This window comes from Canis lupus, chromosome 15, assembly GCF_003254725.2.
Source record: "Canis lupus dingo isolate Sandy chromosome 15, ASM325472v2, whole genome shotgun sequence".
Taxonomy (NCBI): domain Eukaryota; kingdom Metazoa; phylum Chordata; class Mammalia; order Carnivora; family Canidae; genus Canis; species Canis lupus.
Genome location: NC_064257.1, coordinates 49,655,198 through 49,681,739, shown reverse-complemented (window position 1 = coordinate 49,681,739; position 26,542 = coordinate 49,655,198). Strand labels below are relative to the sequence as shown.

Sequence of the window (26,542 nt, the reverse complement as noted above, 5' to 3'; positions counted from 1 at the left end):
GTTTCTCCCTCTGCCTGTGTCTCTCATAAATGATTAGATTAGATTAGATTAGATTAGATTAGATAGATAGATAGATAGATAGATAGATAGATAGATAGATAGATAAAATCTTTTTTTTAAAAAAGATTATTGGGGGGGGGTGTTGGTGTTGAGTTGTAGTTCTTTATATATTTTTGGTATTAACCCCCTACCAGATATATCACTTGCAAATATCTTCTCCCATTCAGCAGCTTGCTTTTTCATTTCATTGGTTGGTGTCCTTGACTGTACAAAAGCTTTTTGGTTTAATGTAGTCCCATTTGTTTATGTTTGCTTTCATTTCCCTTGCCTGAAGAGACAAATTCAAAATAACATGGCTAAGACCAGTGTCCAAGATTTTACCATTTATTTTCTTTTAAGAGTTTTATGATTTCAGGTCTTACATCTAGGTCTTTAATCCATTTTGAGCTAGTTTTTGTAAGTGGTATAAGTAAGTGGTCCAGTTTCATTCTTTTGCATGTAGCTGTCCAGTTTTCCCAGCACCATTTATTGAAGAGACTATCGTCTCTGCATTTTATTTCTTGCCACCTCTATCATAGATTGGCCATATCAGTGTAGGTTTATTTCTGGGCTCTGTATTCTATTCTGTTGACCTAGTGTCTGTTTTTGTGTCAGTATCATACTACTATGACTACTGCAGCTTTGGAGTATAGTTTGAAATCAGGGAACATGACAGCTTTATTCTTTCTCAAGCTTGCATTGGCTAGTCAGGGTCTTTTGTGGTTCCATACAAATTTTAGGATTATTTGTTCTAGTTCTGTGAAAAATAACATTGATATTTTAATGGGGATTGTATTGAATCTATCGATTTCTTTAGATAGTATGGACATTTTAACAATATAAATTCTTCCAGTCAATGAGCATGGAATATTATTCCATTTATTTCTATCATCTTTAGTTTATTCCATTAATATTTTATAGTTCTCAGAGTGTAGGTCTTTCTTTCCGTGATTACATTTATTCCTAGGTATGTTACTCTTTTTGATGCCATGATAAATGGGATTGTTTTCTGATATTCTCTTTCTGGTATTTCATTATTATAAAAACACAACCAGCTTCTGTATATTAATTTTATATCCTGCAACCGAATTTATTTATTCTAAAAGTTTTTTGGTGGAGTCTTTAGGGTCTTCTCTGTGTAATAGCATGTCATTTAGAAATAGTAATCGTTTTACTTCTCCTTACCCATTTGGATGCCTTTTATTTCTTTTCTGATTGCTAGGACTAAGCTAGGACTTATAGTACTAGGCTGAAGTTAGTGGCCAGAGTGAGCATCCTTGTCTTGTTCCTGATGATGGAGGAAAAGCTTTCAGTTTTTACCATTGAGTCTGTTAGCTTTGGGTTTATCATGTATGGCTTCTAATATGGTAAAGTGTGTTCCCTCTATACCTACTTTGTTGTAAATCTTCATCATAAACAGATGAATTTTGTCAAAAAAGGTTTTCTGGAAAAAAAAAAGTTTTTCTGCATCTTTTGAGATTATCACAGGATTTTTATCCTCATTTTGTTAATGTAGTGTATCATGTTGATTGATTTGTGGATATTGACCCATCCTTGCATCCCTGAAATAAATCCCACTTGATCATGGTGTATGATCCTTTTAATGTATTTTTAAATTCAATTTGTTAATATTTGGTTGAAAATTTTTGCATCTATTGTTGATCATGGACATTGGCCTATGATTTTTTTTTTTTTTTTTTTTGTAGTGTCCTCAGTTTTGTTATCAAGGTAATGCTGGTCTTGTACAATGAATTTGAGTGTTCCTTCCTCTTCAGTTTTTTAGAATCCTTTGAGAAATATAGGGATTAACTCTTTTTTTAAATGTTTGGTAGAATTTACCTGTGAACCTATCTAGGCCTGAACTTTTTGTTTGTTAGGAAATTTTGATTACTGATTCAATTTCATTATTAATAATTGGTATTTTCAGATTTTCAACTTCTTCCTCATTCAAATCAGTTCTAAGAATTGATCCATTTTATCTAGATCGTTCAGTTTGTTGGCATATATATAGGCTTTCACAGTATCTTTTGTATTTCTCTGGTATCAGTTATAACTTCTCTTTCATTGCCAAATTTATTTGGGACCTATTTTTTTCTTGATGAGTCTGACTAAAAGTTTGCCAATTTGGATTATCTTTTGAAAGAGACAGCTCTTGGTTTCATTGAATTTTGTGTGTGTATTTGTTTTATGTCTACTCTGATCTTTATTATTTCCTTCCTTTTACTAAGTTTGGGTATTGTTCTTCTTTTTCTAGTTTCTTTAGGTGTAAGTTTAGATTGTTTGAGACTTTTCTTGTTTCTTGAGGTAGGCCTGTATTGCTGTAAACTTTACCTATTAGAACATTTGCCTGTGCTGCATTCCATAGATTTCGGAATGCTAGGTTTCCATTTTCGGTTGTTTCAAGGGAATTTTTTTTAAGTTTCAAATTTAATTTCTTTGTTGACCCATTGTTTATTCAGTAGCATGTTTAGCCTCCACATGTTTGTGTGCTTTCCAGTGTTTTGCTTTTTTTTTTCCTTGAAATCAATATCTAGTTTCACATTATTGTGGTCAGAAAAGATGCTTGATATCAGTCCTCTTAAATTTATTGAGACTTGTTTTGTGGCCTAACATGAGATCTGTCCTGGAGATGTTCCATGTGCACTTGCAAAAAATATCTATTCTGCTGTTTTGAGGTGGTAGGCTCTGTGTTTATCTATTAAGTCCGTCTGGTCTAGTGTGTCATTTAAGACCATTGTTTCCTTATTGATTTTCCGTCTGGATGATCTATCCATTGATGTAAGTGAGGTGTTATAGTCCCCTACTATTATTGTACATTTGACCCTTGAACAATACAGGTTTGAGCTGCACAAATCCACTTATATATATAATTTTTTTCAATATACATTAGAAAGTTTTCGTTTTGTAAACAAAGAATTTCTTTCACTTTGCCTTATTTTTGTTGTAAGACATCTAACAGTGTTTTGTGTAAGACAAGATTGATGTAGGTACTGACATGATTCTTGTGAGCAGACAACTTACAGTATTGATAAGTACAGTATAGAAATGTATTTCTCTTACAATTTTCTTAATATTTTATTTCTTCTGGTTTATTATAAAGATGCAGTATCTCATACATATAACTACAAAATATGCGTTCATCGACTGATGTGTTATCTGGCTTCTGGTCTATAGTAGTTAGTACTTAAGTTTAGTACTTAAGTTAGTAGTACTTAAGTTTTGGGAGAATCAAAAGTTCTGTATGGTTTTTGACTGCACAGCCAATCAGCACCCCTAACTTCCATGTTGTTCAAGAGCCAAATGTATTTTTGTTAGTTACTCCCTTTATGTTAATATTTGCCTTGTGTATTTAAGTCCTCCTGTATTGGGTGCATAGATACAATTGTCCTATCTTCTTGTTGGATTGATCCCTTTATCATTACATAGTGCCCTTTGTTTTGTTTTACAGTCTTTGTTTTAAAAATCTATTTTGTCTGATACAATTATTGGCAACTCCGCTTTCTTTTCATTTCCATTTACATAGAATATCTTTTTTCATCCCTTCACTTTAGTCTTTGTGTGTGTTATGTCTGAAAGGAGTCTCTTGTAAGGCAGCATTTTGGAGTCTTGTTTCTTTTATCCATTCAGCCACCCTGTATCTTTTGAGTGGAGCATTCAGTTCATTTACATTTAAAGTAATTGGTAGGTATGTACTTGTTATCATTTTGCTCATTGTTTCCTGGTTGTTGTAGCTCATCTCTGTTCCTTTCTTCTCTTACTCTCTTCCCTTGTGGTTTGATGAATTTATTGTTATGTTTGGATTTCTTTTTTCTTTATCTTGTGTGTGTCTGTTATTAGTTCTTTGGTTTGTGGTTACCATGAGGTTCAGAATATAATACCCTGCGTATACCGCAGCCTTTTTTAAGTTGGTGATCACTTAAGTTCAAACACATTCTAAAAGGATTACATTTTTCCTCCCCTTCCCATTGTGTTTTGGATATCATATTTTAGATCGTTTTATTTTGTGTATTCCTTAACTGATTTTTGTAGAGTTGGTTTTACTACTTTTGTCTTTCAACATTCATTCTACCTTTACTGTATGTTTGCTTTTATCAGAGATTTTTTTTTTCTTTCACAATTTTCTTACTTTTGATTGTGGCTTTCCTTTTCACTTACAGAAGTCCCTGTAGCATTTCTCTCTCTCTCTTTTTTTTTTTTTTTTAAGATTTTATTTGTTTATTCATGAGAGACACAGAGAGAGAGGCAGAGACATAGGGAGAGGGAGAAGCAGGCTCCATGCAGGGAGCCCAATGTGGAGTCCATCCCAGGACTCCAGGATCAAGCCCTCAGCCGAAGGCAGACGCTTAACCGAGGAGCCACCCAGGCGTCCCCCCTGTAACATTTCTTGTAAGGCTGGTTTAGTGGGGAATCCTTTAGCTTTTCTTTCTGGGAAACTCTCTCCTTCGATTCTAAATGATAATCTTGCCAGGTGTAGTATTAATGATTGTAGGTTTTTTCCTTTTGGCACTTTGAATATATCATGCCATTGTCTTCTGATCTGCAAGACTTCTGTGGGAAAATCAGCTTAGAGTCCTCTGGGGTTTCCCTTGTACATAACTAGTTGCTTTCCTTTTGCTGCTTTTAAGATTCTCTTTCTTTTTCTTTTTGCTTTTTGCCTTTGAAGATTTCCTCTACCATCTTCCAGAGCCCGATCCATTCTTCTGCATCCTCTCATTTCCTATGGATTCCTTGTTCTGTATTTTTCATTTCAGTTACTGTATCCCCCAGCTCTGATTGGTTCTTTTTCTTTTCTTTTATTTTTTTTAATTTATTTTTTATTGGTGTTCAGTTTACCAACATACAGAATAACCCCCAGTGTGATTGGTTCTTTTTCATATTTTCTCTTTGTTGTAGTTCTGTGTCCATCCACTCTTCTCCCGAGTTTGGTAAGCATCTTCATGACTGTTACTTTGAACTCCGTATTGGGTATATTGTGTATCTCCATTTTGTTTATTGTGTATCTCCATTTGTTCATTGTTTTGAAGTTCTGTCTTGTTCTTTTGTTTGGAACGTATTCCTCTGTCTCTTCGTTTTGCCTCTCTGTATTTGTTTCTGTGTATTAAGCAGATCAGCCTACATGTCCCAGTCTCGAAAGAATAACCTTCTGTAGGTGTCCTGTGGGGTCCAGAAACACAGCCTCTCCTGGTCACTAGAACCAAGTACTCCAGGGGTGTTCCCTCTGTGGGTTGCATGCACTATTTTGTTGTACTTGGCCATTAATGCTGCAGGCACACTGGGGAGCTTGGGCGGCCCCCAACCCAGCTGTCTATAATGCGTGGCTGTGACTATTGTAGGTATGCTCATGAGGACCAGCCAAGTCCACCCACTGGGTGCAGCAGAGCAGGAGCCACTTTGGGGTAGTGACAGCCCCAGCTACTTCCCACGTGTGGTACACAGAAACTGTTGGAGGTGTCCCTGACAGGCAGGGTGGGTTTGTAGGGGAACATCTGGGGGGGTTCAGCAGTGCTAGCAAGGTAGTTGGAGAGTCTCAGAAATGGCGCCCGTCAGTGCTTCCTTTGCCCAAGAAAGTTCCCGCAGATCCATGCACCTCTGGCACATACTCTAAGATTAGCCAATAAATCTTCATTTGTGGTCCAAGCACTTTGCAAACTGCTGCCTCTGAGTTGGGTGTCAGAGTGAGTTTATGTGCCAGCCCTTGAAGTGCAGACTCTGTTTCCTATAGCCCTCCTGCTCTCCCTGCTGATTTTTAAAGGCAGACATTATTGGGGAGGAGGGGTGCTCATCTTCGGGGTATAGTCCCCAAGGCAAGGGTGCCTGATGTGGGGCCTGAACCCCATGCTCCTCAGGAAGGAGCATTTGTGGTATCCATCCTGCTCGTGGAGGCCCACAGCAGGCTCGTGGGTCCTGACTAGACCACATCTCTGCCCCTCCTGCCCATCGCCGCGTGGCTCTTCTGTTCGATCTTTAGTTGTGGAAGCGCTGCTCTGCTGGTCCCCGGGTTGTCGTCAGCAAGGGCTGCTCTGTGTGTGGCCGTAGTGCTGGCAGGTCCGCGGGACGAGGCGAGTTCAGGATCCTCTTGCCCTGCCACTTTGATCCGACAGCCCTACCCTTTACTCTTAGAATGGTTACAGCAGTATTCTAAGTCTGTTTAAGAAAAACGTATCAGGGAAAGAGGTCAGAGAAACTCTTCAGACTTGCTTTCGGCAGCTCCCTGGGTATAATCTACGTCACACATCGTTCCGCCCTCCAGTTCCTGTGCTGCCAGCACTCCATTGTACGTTTGTTGAAGGCATGGAACATTCCTACGTGCCTTTGTGGCCCTTGCCCTCAGTGCCTTACCCATTTTTCTGGCAGAAAAGTAGTTGCAAAATTGATTAGAAGCTTATACATTCAAGTGTTTTTCTAAGAGCGGGGGCAGGTTTTCTAGAAGCAGCCAGGGCTGCAGTGCTGGAGCCCATGGGACGGCCCACCCAGGACCTCGCTGGGCCACAGTCGCGGGGGGCATTCTGACGGCTGAGCCGAGGAGGCGGGGACCTTGTAGCTGTGACAAATATTCGTGGTTATTTCTGTCCAGATCGGGGAACACTTTGAGCCCTACGGAGATTCCCGGCACCTTCCCCTTCATTTGTTCCGCTGCGTGTGCGAATTATTGACAAGCCCTGCCTGTCTGGGAGGAGGGGCTCCTGGCTGGCCCATTTTCAGCCGGAACATCCGTAAGGCGCATTGTATGCCCGGTCCTGGCTGCAGGCGGAGATGCAGGGGGTGCCAGAGACTAACCGGGGACCCACACCCCACCCCTTCCAGCTCACCCCAGAAAAAAAGAGGGAGGAGGAGGACTCCCCTAGGCTAGGCCTTCTTTAAAAATGTATTCCTTTTTCCCTTACTTTGATAAGTTTGGGGATTTGTCGCTGCTTTAAAAAAAAAAAAGAAAGAAAAATACACCATTAACTTAATTATCCTAGCCAGATTCGGGTCTAGCTCTACCAGTAGGGGATAAATGTGGCGTGGCACAGGCCCCTGCGGATTAGGATTTATGTTTTTAGTTATTTTGCATTTTGTAGCTTCATTATGGGGCCCCTCTCTTGCCCCCCTAAGATCATAATTCCCAGCAGGCTTTTTTGGGGACTTTATTTCGGTGCAGCGGTTACCTCCCTCGGCCGTGCTGCCCTCATCAACACGGCCTCCCTCCGTGCAGGTGCTGGCGGCGTGGGCTCAGCTGCTGCTGGCTCAGCCTCGGGGTGCAGCTCCTCCAGCCCCCCTGCCGTGCGCCGACCCCGCCGGTGCCAAGGGCCCCCCGCGGCCTGCTCTGTTCCCAATGTGCAGCTCAGCCTGGCCAGGGGCTCCCTGCAGCAGCCTCATTCCGGGTGCGTCCCTGCCCCCCCTCCACCCTGGGTGCAGCCTGGAGCCAGGCAAGCGCTCATGTCTCTGCCCCCCCCCCCCCGCCCCCCGCTCTGGCCCGTAGGTGTTTGAGGAATTATGGAGGAGTAAAGGGAAGACTCCATCGCAGATTGTTTCAGAAAAGCAGCTGGAACTGATGCAGGATGGAGAGGCGCTGAACCAGGTCTGCCTCGCTGTGATGGAGGAGCACCCGCAAGTGGTAAGGACGGCCTGCAGGGTGAGGGGTCCCCGCGGCGGCCTGCGGACCCGGCGACAGCCTCTCCACCTCTCCCCTTCGTGGCCCTGAGACCTCTCCTGATAAGGGCTGGCCCAGTTGCATCAGGAAGCCCCTGATACATTTTATCTGTTTTTAGTTAAGGTCAAGAGCTCAAATTAGGCGAATATTAGAAAAAGACAACTTTTCCTATAAGGAATATCCATTTCTGGGGTTTAATCTCCTGGAGTTCGGTTTACAGGGGTGTTTATCAAGCTCCCTAGGTCCAAGTTTTGACCTCCCAGCATGACACACTTTGAATGTGTTCTAGCTAGTTCTGCTTTATAAGGAGACCTCTCACTAATAAACGAGCAGGCATGACTGCAGAAAGGAAAGAAAGATAGGCAGACCCATTAGCTCCCTGCCTTTGAAAGGTGGGTAGAAAGGCAGAAAGGAAAATTATTTGTAAATTATGGAGAAAATCCTTGACAGGAGCATACCTGAAAACCAAGTCCTTTTGTGTTCTGAGCATAGAACAAAATAAAAAAGCTAGAGTACCACCATCCCTCCCTCCCCAAGTCTAATCACATTGTCTAGAGATTTTTTAGTGGGTAAAAAATTGCTAGCATCGCTTTCAGAATAATACCCACCCACCCATCGGCTTGCCAGGAACACTAACAGCTCTGAAAAGAGCTCTCGATAAGGAAAATGAGCTTGCACTGCGTCTGGGCAATCTCCATCTTCCTGCCTCATCTGTAGTGACTGATTAAGACACTGTTTTGGACTCGTTCTCCGGCACCAAGTGCAGACACTCACACGTATTATTACCCATCAAGATGCTGCCGAGCAGGAGGTCAGAGTGGGTGGCCCTGGCAGCCCGTGGCTGTTCAATAGGAATCTGGAGCCTCCTGCTTCCATAGTCCCCATCTTGCCCACCACAGTGCACCCCCAACCCAAATGCTCTGGGAGAGTTGCCATTCTGTGGATTTGTTTTCTGATAAACATGTCTTCCTGGCAGGGGGTTAAGATGGGGAAGAAAGCTGTGCATTTCAGTGGCTGCTGAACACCACTGGAGGATTAGAGAAGGACCTCGCTCTGACTAGACTAGATCATTCCTCTTAGAGAGGTTACTCACCCCCAAGACTGAGAAGCTCCATGTCCTCCTGTCACTGTGGCACCCAGGAGCACGGCCTTGTTCCTGTGCACCTGCTCTCTCTCTGGGCAAACAGTCATGATGCGTCACAGCCCTCTTGTCCACTTTCATCAAACAGCAGAGTGACAAACATGCCCTGTGACAGGAGCCCAGAAACCACCCCAGGAGCTCACCCACCCCTCTTCCTTTTCTCATTTAATATCTAATGCTAACAGAAGAGAAACAATCTAAATTCCAGTAAACATAAACCTTAATTTAAGTATGCACGTCATTATCTTCTCCTGTAAAACAATTTCTGTCTTTAAAGGTACTGGCCATGAAGAGGGGAAACCCCAGAGCTATAAACAAACTGATTGGGTTGGTCCGAAAAGCAACTCTCAGCCGAGCAGACCCGACTGTGATAAAGGAGATCCTGGAGAAGAAGCTGTCATCGTGAGCCATTTTGGGTCCCTGAGGGAGAGTGGGCGGCCGTGACTGAGAACCAGAGCCTGGGACACCTGACATTCAGGGGCTCGACAGAGCTGGTGCCTCCCAGGCCCTGGCCCCAGCTGGAGCCCTAGGATGCCCCTCACACAGACCAGTAGTGACAGCCCAGTTGCTTCATGGACCTCAAAATGGCTCCAACCACAGCAGTGGTTAGCAAATAGCACGTTCCAGTGCTCAGTGATTCTGAACTAAAGGAGGCACCATTTCAGATGATGTCACCATTCTAAGAAAACGCCTCATTCTGCAGTTCCTTAACAAATATTTCTGAGTAAGTCCCAAAAACCAAGCACTGCTCTGGGTGCCAGGAATGAGCAGTGGTCAAGAGAGACCATGGTTGAGACGCAGTATTTGAGACCTGAAAGTAGATGAGTGGGACTAAAAACCACAGCAGAATCGACATGCTGTAAACACATGGTTGTCTCGGGAGGCCTCTGAAGATGGGGAGGAGGGTTTGGTCTTACTAGCCTTTCTCCATCTGTGGACTAAGAGGAAAACAAAACAAACACACAGAAGTTTTCAAATAAATTTAATGAATAAAATATATACTGAAATATCACATAAAAAATTAACTTACACTTCAAAGATTGTGCAGTTGATAACTCTTCTGCCCCACCGCCCAGGCCAGAAAAAGGATAAAAAGGAAAAAAGCTGTAACATTAAACTGATTTGTTTTGCCTGGAAAGAATAAGATTATCAACTAGTACATCAAAATCTTGACCTTTACCAGTAATTCCGGTGCGGTTAACATCTTCATGAAGCCTGGGTTGCCCTTGCCCCTGTGCTGGGGACAGTAATGCCATCTGTCTACCACACTGGAGCGCCCCTCCGTGCACTGCATGCCTGTTACCTCTGGCTCAGAGTGCTTAAAGACCAATTTCTCAAATGCTCCTTTTTAAAAGCACATGTCAAATCGTGGCATAAGGAACAGACCAGACTCTGGAGTCTCCGCGTTTACGCTGAATTCCCCTAGCCTACTAAGAAGAGTCCGGGCATTGCCATCATGAGTAGTGCCGCGGGGGCAGCTGGGAGACTGGAGAAGAGCAGACCCTCCCTGTGGCCAGCGTGGCAACAGATGGTGCTCCAGCAGCTGGCGGTTACTCAGGACTTCCCTAAGAGTGTGACAGAAGCATCGAGAAGGCAGGGACAGAAAGGAGACCAGCTGTGTCCTTTATTCCAGACAAGCATGAAGAGGTAAGGTTTTTTAAAAAAAAAAAAAAAAACAACTTAGGATTGTGAGGAACTGTGTCACCTCACCCAGGAGGCTGTGTGCCCCTCACGCATTCTGTTCCAATACTGAAAACTACTGGACCTTGGAGTATTTTTCTTTTTGAGAGAAAAAAGGCAGCGTCCATTCCCTCCCCTCGCCTTGCAAGTCTGAATTACAGAGGGGCAAAGGCAATCAAAGACCGATTCCTGGCAGGATCACTGTTAGAAATAACATGGTTCAGCTTGGTTTTACGAATTCCTTTTTCACCAAAAGTCTGGCTTCTTGGACATCAAACTCTACAGAAGACACTCGGGGAACTTTCCAGGCCATTTTAAATCAAGGCTTTGGGGGCAGCTGCATGAAGACATTTACCCAACCTGTTACATCCAATGTAAACTGTAGTATGGATCATTTCCAGAGAAAAATGCCATCATGAGAACTGATCTTTACATTGATGACTGTCAACCTCTGACAATTGCCCCATGATCTTGCATGCCCACTTCTGACATCCTGAAAATTGGACAGGTGTGTTGTAACTGGTAATAGAAAAAGTCAAAGCACAGCTCAGGTATGTTACTTGGAACCTGACCATACAGTCAAAAGATGTGCTTGCACAACAGTGTCAGAAATTCACAAGTATGGCTCTGCTCATAGTCTTTCCATGAGTGAGAAGTTAGTCTGGTTGTTTGCTGTTCTGATGAAAATCTCATTAAAATGTATGAGTTGGTGCCACGGGTAAAGCCATTGCCGTCTTTCATTGGAACCCACACACCTATAGGCTGGGGGTGGGGGTGTGTTGGAAAACTGGCTCTTCTTCAGGTCGGCATGACCCAGCTCTACCTGGCCATAAACCATGGCCCAAACCATGTGTTCTATTAGTTGAAAATGAGTTGGTTGGTTGGTTCTGGTGGGAGGTTAACATCAGCCTCAACACTTGGCACACAATGTGGCACAAAATAACTTCAGTGAACGGTGATTGAATTTATATAATAAAATTAGTGGACAGCTTTCTGTGGGGCCTTTTGGTATGGGAGGTTGGTGCTGCCAACCAGTAGGCTTTTAAATCCTGGACATCTGGGTCTAGGAAGGAGCTACTTGACTCTGTCCAGGCTTCTGCAACATGGTGAACTTCTTTTCCTATCGTTTAAAGTATACACGCCCCAGGAAAAGGAAGCTAATTGTTATTTATACCAAGTTTGGCATGTTTTAGCTGAGCTTACACACACACACACATACACTTTTGTAATTATTGCTTATCTGGAAGAAGGAAGGCTAGGGAATTTTTGAAAGTACACACCCTCCTAGAGCTTTGAGTTAGTTAATTCAATACACAGCTTATGGGAATGACCTACAGTTCACACCGTGTTTCTCATTTCTACTGGATGTGCTGCAGCCTTTCAAGGGTTCTACATAGTGACTATTGGTGGAAAAACACACACTGAGTCTCTCTCAAAGGCCATTGTTATTTACCATTACCAAAAGCAGCATGGCAATGGCTACCATGCTTCCCTGGCAGGTTTTAGACTAATGTATCCATGGATTATTTGTGAACAGAGTTGACCCTACAGCAGGAGATGGACAGAATCTGACTGAAATCCTCTCCTATTGCCTCCCTTAGCCAAACAAATTAGCAAAAATCATTTAAGTAAGATCAAATTCCCTCTTAAAAATATCTCCAGGGCAAAAAGGGGCCTCCTTACAGGTCTTTTGCAGACTTGTCCCAATAAAAAGTTAACAGACCTACTCGGAAGCACAGACTTCTGCAGCCTCAGCTGCATGAAATTTATAATCTGGCCTAAGAGCTTCCATCACCCTTGTCAGGTTCTGAAATGACATAGTAAATCTAAGTTCCCCAAAAGATGCCTGAACTACATATCGAATGCATAGCGACAGTGCCTATTGGCAGCCTTGTAACTTGTGTGGCTGACAGGTTTACTCACATGTCGTGAGACGGGAACGGAATTCACAGTGACCTGATGGGAAGGGTCAGTCCTAGCTAAAATGATCCTCTGTCTTAGAATCCCAAGTGCAGACACCAAAGAACTAAAGGCTTCCCCCCACTTTTCCTCCTGTCCTCTTCCCTGTAGGACCTCACCAAAAATCTTACACTAAACCCGTTTATCCAGTTAATGAGCTGCCAGGATAATCTGTCCTCCAAAACAAGTAATGGCCTAATAAATGCCTGAATGTAGAGAGGATTTACTGAGGCAAAATTATCCTGAAAACAATTCTTAGTCTTCCAAGAGCTCTTTCTAAAGCATTAGGTTTATCATGGTCATTCAAAAAGGAAAAACGTCAACTCCATTTTCTTAAAATGTTTCGTCAGTGATGTGATTTAAGGATGGAGTATAAACCAGTTCGACAGAGTTCTGTTTTAAGCTGTGATCTGATGGAGAATTAGTGCTGTGTGATTTATAGAATGATGGTTGAAGCGAGAAGGGGCCTGAGAATACCTTCTTAATGACTGAGAGCTGGGTGGCCCCAGCCACCAGAGGACCGACTGCTGGTTCCAGGAAAAGCTAACACTGCAGAGCTGGCCGAGATTCACAGCAAGCCACAAATTACACCGGCTTGGGCCAGTGACTTGAAGTAGCACGTGCAATAATAGCTGTCCTGCAATAAAGTGTTTCATAAAAATGGCAAGCTTGACAGCCATTTCAGTAAATACAGGACTGGTAATTAGCAATTAAACTGAACTGCCCTTAAATGAGAACTGGAGCTTATGCTGCACACATTTCACATCACGCCTCACCCCGGCCAGGGCAGCGCTTCTCCCGTGAAAACGACCTAGGCACACTGATCCAGATTTAGAATGAGCAGCCCTTATACACTCCTGAACCTCTAAACAGATCTACAAGTCAACCCATGTAACCATGGCAACCATGCCGATTCAGAGATGTCAAAACATCTTTCCACCCTGAGTACCACTGGCTGCCCAACCTGAACAGGCAACCTGAACAGTCTCATATCCTGTCTCTGGATTCTAAGTGTAAGAGGATGTTCTCCTGACAACAGCATGGCTCCATGATGTCTCAGTGGATTGAAAATCAACAACTACATCTGACTTAAAGCCACTTGCTAAGGAAAAGGTACTCCTGAGGACCCAAAAAAGAACTGGATGCATCCTCCCTACACGTGACACAGACCTCAGTTCCAATCCATCAGTACATCAAAGTATTTTCCAAGACAGTACTAGAAAAAGGGGGGCAATTTCACGATTCCTCTAAATACCAGAGAAAGGAAGTATATCTACTGATCACGAAAATCACATCTCTGTAATTGGTTATTCCAGAGTCTCCATTTCATGGCTGGGAAATTGTAATTTACCTCCCCCCCCCCCCCCAAAGAAATGGTATTTTAGGCTAAACTCACCTGGAATTTGTTTAAAATTTTAAAAACATTTACTTGGTCATTTCTAGAAATCTATTTTAAATACCCTAGTGCTCAGCCTATATTTTGAATCATAAAATTCACCCCATCTAGAACTTTACCTCAGACCCTGCATTATGAATGGAGAAATTTTGTGTGAGGTTCCAGGAACCCTGCAGTGGCTTTCACTGCCCAGGATCGTCAGGCTAGACACAGTGACGCCAACCTCGGGGCTGCAGGTAAGGGTCTGCACCCCCTGTGCCTTCTAGCAAATAGCACAGTGTCTGGGAGCCTGTCACATGGAAAAGTGACCACCCTCTGGGACATTTTAAAGCATGCCAGTATCTTTACAAATTTTTCTCAAACACATTACAAAATACACATTTCTAAGGGCCTCACCCGTTACTTTGATTGGAATACTCTACATTACCATGATTTTGCCCACCAAGGAATTCCCATCATCACCCACCTGCTGCACAGTGTCTTCATATCGGCCTAGATGGAGGGTCATTCCTCCGAACCCTTCAGGATTTGCTCTTTGGTAGCCTCGGGATTCTGCTGTTTCTCCTCTGTTATGTCTACACCATTCTCTGAATCTGGCTGTTTCCCGCAACCGTGTGGGTTTTCCAGTTCTCTATAATGTATTTCCAGATCAAATTTCTGACTTCATTTTGAAAACCCCTGGACACAATACTCTGGAGGAGGCCTATATCGGATTCAGACAGATGAGCCAGTTTCCAATTCCAAGTAGGGTCATCATGGGAGTTTGCTACCAGCACCCCATTATAGGAGTTAATTTTCCTGCCTCCCACCCCAGACACTGGGTCATCTCTGTCCTCCTTTAAGGTAAGGCTAGTTCAATACCTATTTTTAAAAACGCTAGGAGGCACAAAAGCAATCTCTTTCCTAAAAGGGCACCTTCTATGCGGACCTGTGGTATACTCTAATAAAGCAACATGGACTGAAGAAGAATAGACACCAACACTGGATAATGGAGAGAAGAGTACATCAAACCAAAAAGCTGAGGAATATACTTTCCAGATACGACTTTAACATTTTAGGTACAAGTCCAAACCAGAAGATAAATACTTGTGCAAAACAAAGCTAGAGGATAATAAATTACAGCTTAAATCCCATCTTCCTGTTCTTTCTTCTCTACCTTAAGCCAAGTTCTTTTCCATCGGATACCCGGGAGTTTGCCTATACCAGTGAGTGCCAGGAAGCCCCAAGCAGGCCAGTCTGCCGGGCCTCATACGTTCCCACTGCTGTACCACAGCTGGGCAAACCTTTTCCAAGACAGATGGATGTGAAGTCAGAAATAGACAATAGGTTGGTATCTTTGGTTTCTTGCTTAGACTGGGAAACACTGTGAGGCGGGCTGCTAAGAGCCTCCTAGCCCAGACCAGATCTCCTGGGATCTTCATTTCCTTGGGCTGGCGCTCTCTCAATACAAAGCTGCGACAAGATCCATGAAGCACAAAAAAGCAGCCTCTGCTCTGCAGGGTCTCAGCTGTGACTCTGTCCCCCCACTGCTCTCCTGTGCCAGGGGCCTGATTAAGCCCATACCCATTCTCCAGAGGCATGATGGCCAGACCTGTGGCTGCCCCCAGGGCCCAGCAGCGATGCCCACACAGAAAACAAGGAGAGCTGGGACTTCCAATTTCCCTCCAGACAGGGAGGCCCACCCCTGTTATGTGCTTCTCACCTGCACAAAATAAGGGGTGGGGGCAGGAATTGGATATCCACAAATATCAGCTGTTTATGGTCTCATTTTTAATGCACAATTATTGTGTGTGTTTCTCCCTCTTGGTGGTTTAAGGAGACTGGCGCTAGGTATAATTACGCCTCCTGGAGCAGGCTGCAAAGCAGCACAGAGGCGCTAATACATCATGTTGGGGCCTTCTAATGAACCCCATTACTCAGAAGGCAGCATTTCTGTGTGCAGTGAGTCACCAGCAGGCACTTGGCTTTGCAGGGCTCCCCGTGACCTGTTCACACTTCCATCCCGGGTCCCAAAGAGGCTGTGCAGTTCCTGTTTCTCTGCAAAGTGCAACATATTAGAGAAAGCACACAGAATCTAAAACAGTGGCCAGTATTTTTTACAGGCTGCATTTAGTTTACCTTTATCCTTCCTCCCACCACCCCACTCCATACTTCCCCTTAACCCCAAAAAACCCACTGTGACATAGCTTCACAAATTGTTTGCCTTTCATAAAACACTTAAAAAATAATGATACAGAAGTGTATGATACCCTGCTTGCTTCATCAAAGTCCTAAAACCCAATGTAACAGTTTGTATATTTAATTTTGTGCAAATCTTACTAAAATAAGGCCATTTCCAGTGTTTAGGTAGTGATATACTGATTAAAGAAAGCTCTCAAGCAACAAGAAAATTTCCCTGCATTCCAAATTCTCCACCACTACATCTGACTTCCCAGGCAGAGAGCTGAGACCGGTGGATTTGCCCGTACCATAAGGCAACACGGTTTGGGCAGAGTGCAAATCTTGGAAGTAAAATGGAAAGGGACATAAGATGTGTGCTTGCGTGATGGAGGCAAGAGGGGCGCCGTCTTTATTCTTCCCTTTTGTGAAATGGAGCCAGAACACAGAAGGCAGGGGAGCAGATGTGCACTCCTCGTGTGTGTTGAACAGCTCAGCCTTCTGACCCGGGGCACCTGCAGAAATCACTGAACCCCAGGATTGGCTTAGTGTGACCTAAGCTGCAAGATGAGTGACTCAAAGGGATGGGAGAATTTAACAACCAAAAAACTGGAGGAGGAAGAAGGAAAACCTGCCAAAGGAGCCACCAGCTTATGAGACTTACATTCTATATAAGGTGGAAAGACCCGGCTAGAGAAAGAGGAGGTATACAGAAAATTGCCCTCCCCACAAATCAAGTATTGTCAGGAAATATCAAAGTAGAAATTTCTGTAAGCAGCTTTGCATTTAACATTCAGTCAAGACACTAAAACCTTAAAAAACAAGAACCTCTATTTAGAAAAAAAAAAAAAAAAAAAAAAAAAAGCTAACAACAGGAGTCCTCAAAGTCGCCGAGGATCTTGTAGCACAGAATGGAGTGTTCCTGGGCCAAGGCAGCCAGTTCCTTCAGGAACTCGGGGAAGAGGGCAGCGGCCAGCATGGTGTTCCTCACGGGCAGGGGCAGGCTTGGCGGCACCCCAGCCACCTTGGCTCTGTTTGTCAGGAAGGGCTGAAGCACTCTTGGGGGATCATCCAAAAGGTTCTTGCCAATTCCTGTCCTGGAAGCATCTTGAATGGGATCTGAAACCAGAAAGAAAACGGTCACATGGTGCCCCTCCATAGTCCTTTACGTCCATCCTTTCATTAAGTGAAGTATGTGTGTTTGAGGGGTGGCGTCTGAGGGAACCAGTCGTGGGTTCAGTTCCTGTAACTGAAGTCTGAAGACACAGCCCTTGAACACACACCATATCCACCCTGTGGCTCGCGTATTTGCACAGCAGATAACCTCCAGCAGAGGGCACGTGATACAAGAGTTTTACGCCAAATCCTGTGTAAGGAAATTTAGGCAGAAAGCGTAGCAAGAAAATAGGTTGATCAGGAACCTTCTATGCCCAGGGCATGGCAAAGGGAAAAACTGAAGCCACTGCATCAACCAGGTGAAGACTTAGCTAACCGTGTGTTACCTGGGGGAGTCCAGAGGCTCCACTTGCTCTCCCCAGCCTCCTGGTACTGGGGGGAGCTACTCTACCGTTACCAAGTAGGCCCGATCACATAACGTTGCCGCAGGAGACATGCTGGACTACACAGCCATTCCCAGTGCAGCTCGGGCCTCAAGGGCTCCCTCAGGACCCTCAGCTGCTTGCGGCCGGGACCTCCAGCTGTCTTTGGAGAACAGAATGGAAAAAGCTTTTTCAAGGTTGGAAATAAGGGAGAGGAAGTTGGGTGCCGGTAAGACCAACCAGACCAGCAACTTCCCACAACCATGGACATCCAGTGGCAGTAAGTGGCTTGGAAGCCTCCCTTTAGGAAAGGTTTCCAGGGGTTTCCTTCTCAGTTTCAGTAACAGGGGTCTGGGCTGAGCCCAAACTTTAACATATTCAAATGATTTGCATTTCCATATCAAATCAGTTTTACTAATTAAAATGGTTCAACTTTCCTGACTACTTAATTCTTAAATGTCTTCAGCCTTCATATATATATATAGGGGTTATTTATGCCTCCTTCTGCCCCTATTCAAACAGTCTCACTACTCTTTATAAATCATTACATTCAAGTTCTTCATTATTTTGGCTGCTTTTTAGAATTCAGTCCCATTTTTCAACACTCTGAGTGTCGCATAACTACAGCACTAAAAATTCTTGACATTTATAGTACTTTCCACATCTCACTACTATAGTCTTTAGTGTTAAAAAAAATTCTCTGCTTTACTGCTTTAAATATCTTTTAGATTAAAGTTTATCACAGTTCATGCCATAAAGAACTGGAAAAGTTGCTGAAAATCAGTCTGCTGCTACCTTTTGGCAGAAACACACAACATGTCCTGACAATAGAGGACAAAAGCGCTGACATCCCTGAAGCACACTGCCAACCTTGGGAGACCACCCACTGGCACCCCCACGCTGGTCCTTCAGCACCACAGCTCTACAAAGAGCCCAGGAAAGCTCATTAGGGAAGCTGGCCTGAACCACAGTGAGGAGTGGGACTCGTGGGCGGTGATTCCAGGCCAAGACTCTGTTCATGGAATTCCCTCCCCCGTAGCTCTCTGCACCTCTAACTCTTACTAGTCCCAAGAGACACCGGGCAGTGGTTAAGAAGAGCACAGACTCTGCCACTTACGGGCTGAGCGGCATCAAGGAGGTGGCTTTACCTCTCTGTACTTTGATGTCCTCATGGGTCAAAAGTTGCTCTGAGGATTAAATGAGTCAATACGCAACTCAATACCAAAACACAATCCAATTAAATGTTGGCAGAAGACCTGAATAATGAGACCACAATGAAACACCACTTTACATCTGTCAGAAGGACTAGAATCAAAAAGACAAGAAATAACAAGCATTGGCGAGGATGTGGAGAGAAAGGAAGCCTCTTGCACTGTTGGTGGGAATGCAAACTGGTGCATCCTCTGTGGAAAACAGTATGGGTTTTCCTCAAAAAGTTAAAAAAAAATTATCATATGCATAATTCACTTCAGAGTATTTGCTCAAAGAAAAAAACACTAATTTGAAAAGATTTGTGCAACCCTATGTTCACTGCAGCATTACAATAACCAAGATATAGAAGTTAACTTAAATGTCTGCTGATGGAGGAATGAATAAAGATCTAGTGGTCTGTGTGTGTAATGGAGCATTAGCCATAAAAAAGAATGAAATCTTGCCCTTTGTTACAACATGGATGAACCTAGAGGGCATTAGACTAAGCGAAATAAGTCAGACAGAAAACGATGCCATATGATTTCACTTATATGTGGAATTTAAGAAACAAAATGAACAAAGAAAGACAAAATAGACTGAAACAGAGAACAAACTTGTGGTTGCCCGGGGAGAGATGGCAGCAGGATGGGGGAAATAGATGAAGGGGATTAAAAGGTGCGAATTTCTAGTTATAAAATAAGTAAATCCCAGAGATGAAAAGTAAAGCATGAGGAATATAGTTACTACCACTGCAAGAATGTGTGGTGACAGATGGTAACCGCACTTAGGGTAGTGAGCACGGGGAAATGCGCGGAATTGTTGATTCAATGTTGTACACCTAAAAGTAATATAACATCATATGTTAATTATACCTCAATAAATGAACAAAAAGGAGGTAAAAAAAAAAAAAAAAAAACAGTGAGTCAGTATGTGTAACGTATACAGAGGCAGGGTCATCCATCACGTCGCTGCCCCTGACTCCACAGAGACTTCCGCTTCCTGGCCCAGAGGCCATTCTCTGCTCTAGTCTCCCACCTTATTTTATTAACCAGCTAAGGCCTGCATTGCCCTCCAGCCTCGTGATCTTACGTTTTCAGTCCTCTCCCAGACTGAGATTTCTGAGAGCCGAGCCCATGGGTGATGTGGCCTGCACAGCCCCCAGCACACTTCCTTATTCATAGAAGCTAATAAACATTCACTGAATGAAGGAGGGAAGGAGCTGCCCAACATCAGGTCTTCCCCACACCTGATCTCCCTGGAACTGGTGCACATTCCTCATCTCCATCTTCCTCTTTCACATTCACTCCTCTTTTCCCCAAAAAAGGGTTTTTGTGACTCATTTATCTAGCTTGATCATGAATTCCAAAATGTGTCATCACTTAAGAAAAAAAAAAAAGTGTCATTACTAAGGCTCATTGACCCACTTGAATCCAAGAACCAAAAGTGTCTTCACTGGGACGCCTGGGTGGCTCAGTCAATTAAGTGGCTGCCTTTGGCTCAGGTCATGATCCCCGGGGTCCCAGGACTGAGCCCCTCATCTGGCTCCCTGCTCAGTGGGGAGTCTGTTTCCTCCCTCTCCACTGCTTGTGCTCTGTCTCTTGCTATCTCTCTCTCTCTCTCAAATGAATAAATCAAATCTTTAAAACAAAAAACTGTCTTCACTGATGAAGTCAGGAGCATGCCCATGAGGACTCACAGGGAAACCCTTACAGAGGGCGGTGCTATCAGCATGGGAGTGGCCTCGGGGTGTCACAAAGCACCACTAGGCCCTCAGCTCAACAGCAAGGAGACCCGAGTTATAGTTCCTACCTGGCAACTAGCTTTATTGTACAGTGTCTCTGCTTCCTTTTCTATAAAATGAAAATACTAAATAAATTTAAATACATAAATAAATATTTAAAAATAAAAAAAAATAAAGGGATCCCTGGGTGGCTCAGCGGTTGAGCTCCTGCCTTCAGCCCAGGGTGTGATCCTGGAGACCCGGGATCGAGTCCCACATCAGGCTCCCTGCATGGAGCCTGCTTCTCCCTCTGCCTGTGTCTCTGCCTCTCTCTCTCTGTGTCTCTCATGAATAAATAAAGAAAATAAAAATAAAAATAAAGAAAATACCACTGACCCAGCCTCCCTTCCAGAACTAGAGATCTGAAAGGACTCTGAAGATAACTAAATACAAGTAAATACAACCTTTATGGTTTGGAAAGGATTTGAGGGGAAGTGGCTGAGCCCAGAGATCAGCAGTCTCAAGGAGGACCGTGTGACAGCTGGCACAGGAAGTCTGCCCACGTGGACCTTCGCTTCTGTGTGCAGCGTTAGTGAGGAGGCCCATTTCTCACCAGGGCTGCCTGGAGGCCAAGGGACTGCAGGGCCTGCGTGACCGAGCAACTCTGGCTCCAGGCACCTGGGTTCCACCCATCCTAACAAGCACCCAGGCACCTGAAGGAAAAGGAGGGAAGAAGGGAAGTACAAATAAATGTCAGACTCAGGAGTGGTTTTCTAAAATGTTGCTCTGGGTCTGAAAAGCCGCAACAGAGGGTTTTCAAGACTAATTCTAGCAAGATCTCAAAGTTAAGCGAGAAATCCATTCCAGACTCATTCCCCGTCCACGGCACGCCGACGCCACAAACCCCAATGTTTGGCCCGCTGTCAGGACCCTCACACTCCCGGATTCAACTCATTTATTTGTAGGCGATCGCGTCACACTCAATGCGTCAGGAGTCAGCGCTGCGTGAGGGGACAGGACCATGTCTCATTCTATGAGCTTAGAGATTTTGAAAGTTGAGAGGAGGGTGTCACTTCGGGAATCTGAAAGAAGCTGGGGAGTTCATCTGAACAACTCCGTTAAAGGAGAGTCTTCTTCCCTGAGGCAAGCTTCCTGCACGTCAAAGCCTCACGAACATCACAGACCTCTGAAAGCATCAAGCGTGGCTAATTTGATAACCGGATGTGGTGGGATCAAGTTCCCCTGGACACACACCTGGCGGCCACTGCCATGAAGCAGTCTGCAGCTGGGACAAAGCACAAGGTATGAGTGACCCCCACCAGAACGTGTGGGTCAGGGAAGGCCGGGGAGGCCGGTCAGCATCTGTGCCCTCAGCTCCACACCCTGGGCAGGACAGCCTCAGGCACTTGAGCCTTGTGACCCTGGCCGACCACTCCGGGCATCTAGTTTCAGCTGCCTGGTATGAAAACAAAGCCAACAGGACCTTTCTTGCCCATTTCACAGAGCTGTTTGAAAACACAATTGGGAAAGCACTGAACAAACTGAAAAATAGAAATGAAGAGCACCGAGCGTGGAGTGTAATGTAAAGAGACTCAAGGCACCTTCTGTCTACAGATTGCAAAAATGGCCATAATTCTTAGAGTTCTTCCCATCGAGAGGTGGACAGTGTCCGCCACCTTGAACCTGGGCTGGCCCAATGACCTGCTTTGGCCAAAAGAATGTGGCAAAATTGACCTGATTTGGGTCCCAAGACAGAGCCTCAAAAGATCTGGTACGGTCCTGCTCTCACTCATGCAACCCCACAGCCAGGAGGCTGACAAGCCAGGGCTAACCTCCTGGCTAAGAGGAAGTACAGACTCCCACCATCCCCATCACCCCAGCCGGCTACCACCCATGTGTGAGGCCATCTCAGTCACCCACTGACAGCAACACACAGTGCAGCCAAAATCCACCAAGCCTGCGCCTGATCAGAACACCTGGATAACCACGCACGCACACCCATGGGCACTCATAAATGGCTTTCTTTGGGCCCCTGAGTTACTGGTTAGTTATGCACCAAGGCTAACTCTCCCAGGGTGAGTGACAGCAGTCACTCCAGGTTCAGGAGTAACACAGCTAACAGACCAGCTGTCTACGAGCTAGAAGAGGCCATGTGGGGCCCACGGCCCGCTTCTCCACAGGGATGGGGGTGGGGGATACTCCCCCGCCATGAATCGCCTGGCCTGGCGGGCTCTTCTCAGGGCCAAAGCTTAAAGCCTGCCCCCTCACCTCCCAGTGGCACAGGCACACCTTTCTTGCAGAAATCTGCCTTGCAGTGCCCCAAAGGCTCTTCACAGCCAGAAAGGACTTGAGATGGAAAACAAATCCCTCATTTAAAAGTCAAGGAACAGGAGGCCCATTGAGGCCCAGTGACCAAGATCAAACAGCTACACAGAGACAAGGTCAAGCCATCAGAGTTCTGGGATCTTTTTAGCTTCCTATCAGGTTTAAAACTTGCCCTGAGTTCTATTCCTGCCTCTCACTCTCAATCTTGTCTCTGACCACATGCCTTTAGCATGGGACCAAGAGCCCCACACTCCCCACTGCTCGCCTGCCACAAGGCCGATTTGTCTGTATGGAGACACGCAAAGGCTAGCACAATATGGGGCATTCCCTAGGTTGCGCTCACCGTGGCCTAGATCATGGCTCAAAGACACTAGTCACCAAGGCCAGCTGGCCCGAATTTACATGAGGCAAAGCGAGGTGCTCCCAAGGCCTGGCCAGCCTGCAGGAGGACCATCCGGGGCTCTCCCGCTCTGCGTGGACCACCACCCTCCCCCAGCCCGGCACCTCCAGAGTTGACAAAAAGGCACGCTCAGAAATTTTAAGCTGAGCATAAACCAAACTTCTCCCAGTCCAAATGAATAGGTTTTACCTTCTAGAGCCCTCAAGCACATTTATTTAGGGCCTGGAGTCTCTGAAAACATAATAAGGAGAACGGATGCCCTCCTCAGGATAAGACTGACCAAAATATGGTTCAGAGTGTGCACGTAATGCCTCTTCCTGGCCTCTTCCTGGCCAGTTATTTATTCAAGACGAACAGCAACACAACAGCACTCCCTCCCTGAACCACTGTCAGGCAGGGCAACAAATGCCCTACTAAGCCCTCCCAGCTGGGAACAGGCCAGGCCAGCAGGGAGACCTTTCTTTCAGAAACTTTTAGTTTCAGAAACTAAGAGGAAGCCCCTCCCGTAGCTTGGGGTAACATGAGAATGTATTTAGATGCTTCTAGGGCCCAGGAGCCAGCACGGCATCTATGAACCCGAATCAGGAAGGAGGCTGGGGAAGTGGCGAGGCAGTGGGAGAACCGACCCAGGGGAGACAGTCACGGGCTTACCTTTGGTTAGTGCCTCAGGGCTCAAGTCGGACGTGTCCACTCGCAAGAGCAGGTATTGCTGGGCTTGTATGAGGAGCCCTGGGAAGTCTCTCTCCACAGAAGCAAACTGCTCGATCTTGTTTTTCACCGACGCGAGGACCTGTCAGAAACCACGCTCCATGACGTTAAGGCTTCACAATGGAATTCCACCCTCAGTTATCAGTATCTCTTTCAGGTACAGCCCTCGTTGCAGGAACTTTTATGATACTAGGCATCCGCTTGTTTTTGACTCCCCGGGTGTTCTTGGTAGGGCACCCTTGAAACATCCAACTGAATGAAGCTTTGCAATTTGTCTAGAATATTTGTCTAGAATAATCTACACAACTAGCATAATAGGACGGGAAAAGAGAGCAAGTGAATTAGAACAGAGGGAAAATTTGAAAAAACAACCAAACAACAAAGAAGAGAGAAGCAGCCGTGCTGCTGAGCACCCATACCGACAGGTACGGATATGGGCTCAGCAAACGTACCTGATACAGAGAACGGACACTTGGCTGGAAGACCATGTTCGTGTTGAGCAGAAAGGAGCGCAGGAGGGGCTGGGGATAGCTGGCTAGCTGAGTAATGATCCCAATAAGCAGCAAATTAACATGTAGAGAGTTCTCCAGCATGTTCTCCAGCTTTGACAGGACCACACTGATGAAGGGGCCTGCAGGAAGAGCACAAGGCTTCAGGGCTGGCTCAGCACAGGGGTCATCGTTCCTTGGGAACTACGGAGCCGCTGGAGCCACAGCTCCCAACTGCAGGCCGGCCAGGCGCAAATCAAACACAGCCACAGCCAGGAGCGCCAGGTCCTCTTCTCCCGACTCAAACCAGAACGCAAAAGGAACCACCACCAACAAAAGAAAGCAGAAATACGTGCATGGGACCTAATATTTTGACTCCATGAGCAGTTCTGATCCTCTGGAAATTCTCACAGCCCTTGAAAAAGGTCAGAGGACAAACAATTTAATTTTAAAAATTAAGATCTACTTCTCCATACTGCTACTGTATTTCCTGGGACTGCCAGGGCTCAAAAACATGGGGTTCCCCACCCCAGGAAGGTGTATAACCGGGGTGCTTCCTGCAAACACCAGAGACCATTGTAAATTTTAGTAACAAAAAAATCCTTTGTGTTAGTGAACACCAAACAAGTACAAACTATGTTTAGCGAGTAGCAACACTGTAGACAGGGAGCGTCTACCCCCATGGGCACCAGCAGGAAGATGCTGTCATTCCTCAAAAATCACAGTGTGGAAGGACCAGAGGAAGAGGAAAAAGAGGGGCGAACGAAGTCTGGGCTGTCACTTTAGTGGATTTAGGGCCGTACAGTTTGAGGTGTCATAGGTTCCTCAAGAAAAAAATCTATAGAACTACAAGTCACTCGTAGATAATTAGGCAAAAATTTGGATCACTAGATATGCTTTGTGCTGGAATTCCCTGAAGACAGTGAAAATCCAGAACATTAATCTGGCATTCATAAAATTACCTGAAGACGTTCTCCATGTTTACCATAAAAGTGGCCCAATAGGCAAAATGAATGAGAATTCTGTATTTCCCCCAGGGGAGCTACTGATGCTGCCTCGAAACCACGGCATATTTATAACAAAAGCACATAACCCTTGATGAATAAGCGTGGCTTGTGAAGATGTCACCAACAGTCATAGGAGTTTAACAAAAACATGCTTTACCGCAAGACGCTTCATTCAGAAGCCTCAGTGGCGTAGGAGAGTAAAACCCTTCACAAGGGAACAGAAGCCATCCGCGAGAAACGTGATGGGCGCAGACCCTTCACCCACGCAAGCAAGCGATGGACGACGGTGCTATTCCCGTTGCTGGCGCGACAGAGGATGTTCCCATGGGGGCCTTGAAGATAAAGGCTCCACGCCGTCGCGTGTTTAGATTAGCCTCAACTTCCCCACGTCTGGGCTGCGGACAGAGCGCCTCAGTTCACTTCGCAGAGCGCAGGTGGGTACTCCACGACCTCCCCGCAGAGAGCCTTCCCAGAGGCCCTACTCACAAACCACAGCTGGCAGAGTCTGTCAGACACATTCAGAAACTGGGTTAGGATCCCACGTGGAAAGCAACGTAATGGGACTTCATCAAGGACCCAGGAATGTGTCTGGTAACTCCTCCTGAGGCATCACAGCGCACGTCTAGCTGGCCCGGCAGATGTGCCAGGAGAAGGCGGCTCCCTCGTAGGCCTCACCTTGGCTGGTCTTGCCCTCCCTCCCCTCCTTCCCGCCACCCCCCCCCCCCCCGCCACGTGCCTGGCCCCCTCTCCCCTGCAGTTCCTAGCTCAGCAGCTACTTCCCTCCACAAGGAGCAAAGACAGGGGAGTTAAGTCACTTTAGGTGGGCAGACTCCCCTCAAAACACAGGATCGTAACGCTAGCCCACAGCTGCCCTCCCCGGCCAGATGCTCTAGGGCCTGCCCGGCCATCCTGCGCACCTGAAGGCTCCTGGGCACCCGAGCCAGGGCGGCCCAGCGACAGCCCACGGCTGCTTCAGGAAGGGAAGGCCAAGGAGCCCTGACCTGTGGAGCGAGCGGCGTCGCCAGCTCCCTCGAATGACGCAACATTAGGTCAAGGCCGGCGACCGGTGATCCACTAATGGCGTCAACTCCAACACCTTAGGAATATACAACAAGAAACACGTATTGAACCCTTTCAAATTCCTCTTTTACTCTTAGTTG

At 45.6% G+C, this 26,542-nt stretch overlaps 2 protein-coding genes across 9 annotated transcripts in view; one reads left to right on the top strand and one right to left on the bottom strand.

The window, feature by feature from the left end:
* GATB (glutamyl-tRNA amidotransferase subunit B) overlaps positions 1-11,216 on the top strand; it is an 89,880-nt gene extending 78,664 nt beyond the window's left edge. For both annotated transcript variants that reach the window (XM_025439266.3, XM_025439265.3), the window contains 2 exons: positions 7,502-7,636; positions 9,091-11,216. In XM_025439266.3, coding sequence (XP_025295051.3) covers positions 7,502-7,636; positions 9,091-9,219 — 264 coding nt within the window. In that variant the 3' untranslated portion in view covers positions 9,220-11,216. The remainder of the gene's footprint in view (positions 1-7,501; positions 7,637-9,090) is intronic.
* The window catches only part of FHIP1A (FHF complex subunit HOOK interacting protein 1A), a 233,138-nt gene continuing 216,374 nt past the window's right edge, over positions 9,779-26,542 (bottom strand). For all 7 annotated transcript variants that reach the window (XM_035698860.2, XM_035698864.2, XM_035698865.2 and 4 more), the window contains 3 exons: positions 24,340-24,518; positions 23,831-23,969; positions 9,779-17,124 (listed from right to left, as the gene is read on the bottom strand). In XM_035698860.2, coding sequence (XP_035554753.2) covers positions 16,871-17,124; positions 23,831-23,969; positions 24,340-24,518 — 572 coding nt within the window. In that variant the 3' untranslated portion in view covers positions 9,779-16,870. The remainder of the gene's footprint in view (positions 17,125-23,830; positions 23,970-24,339; positions 24,519-26,542) is intronic.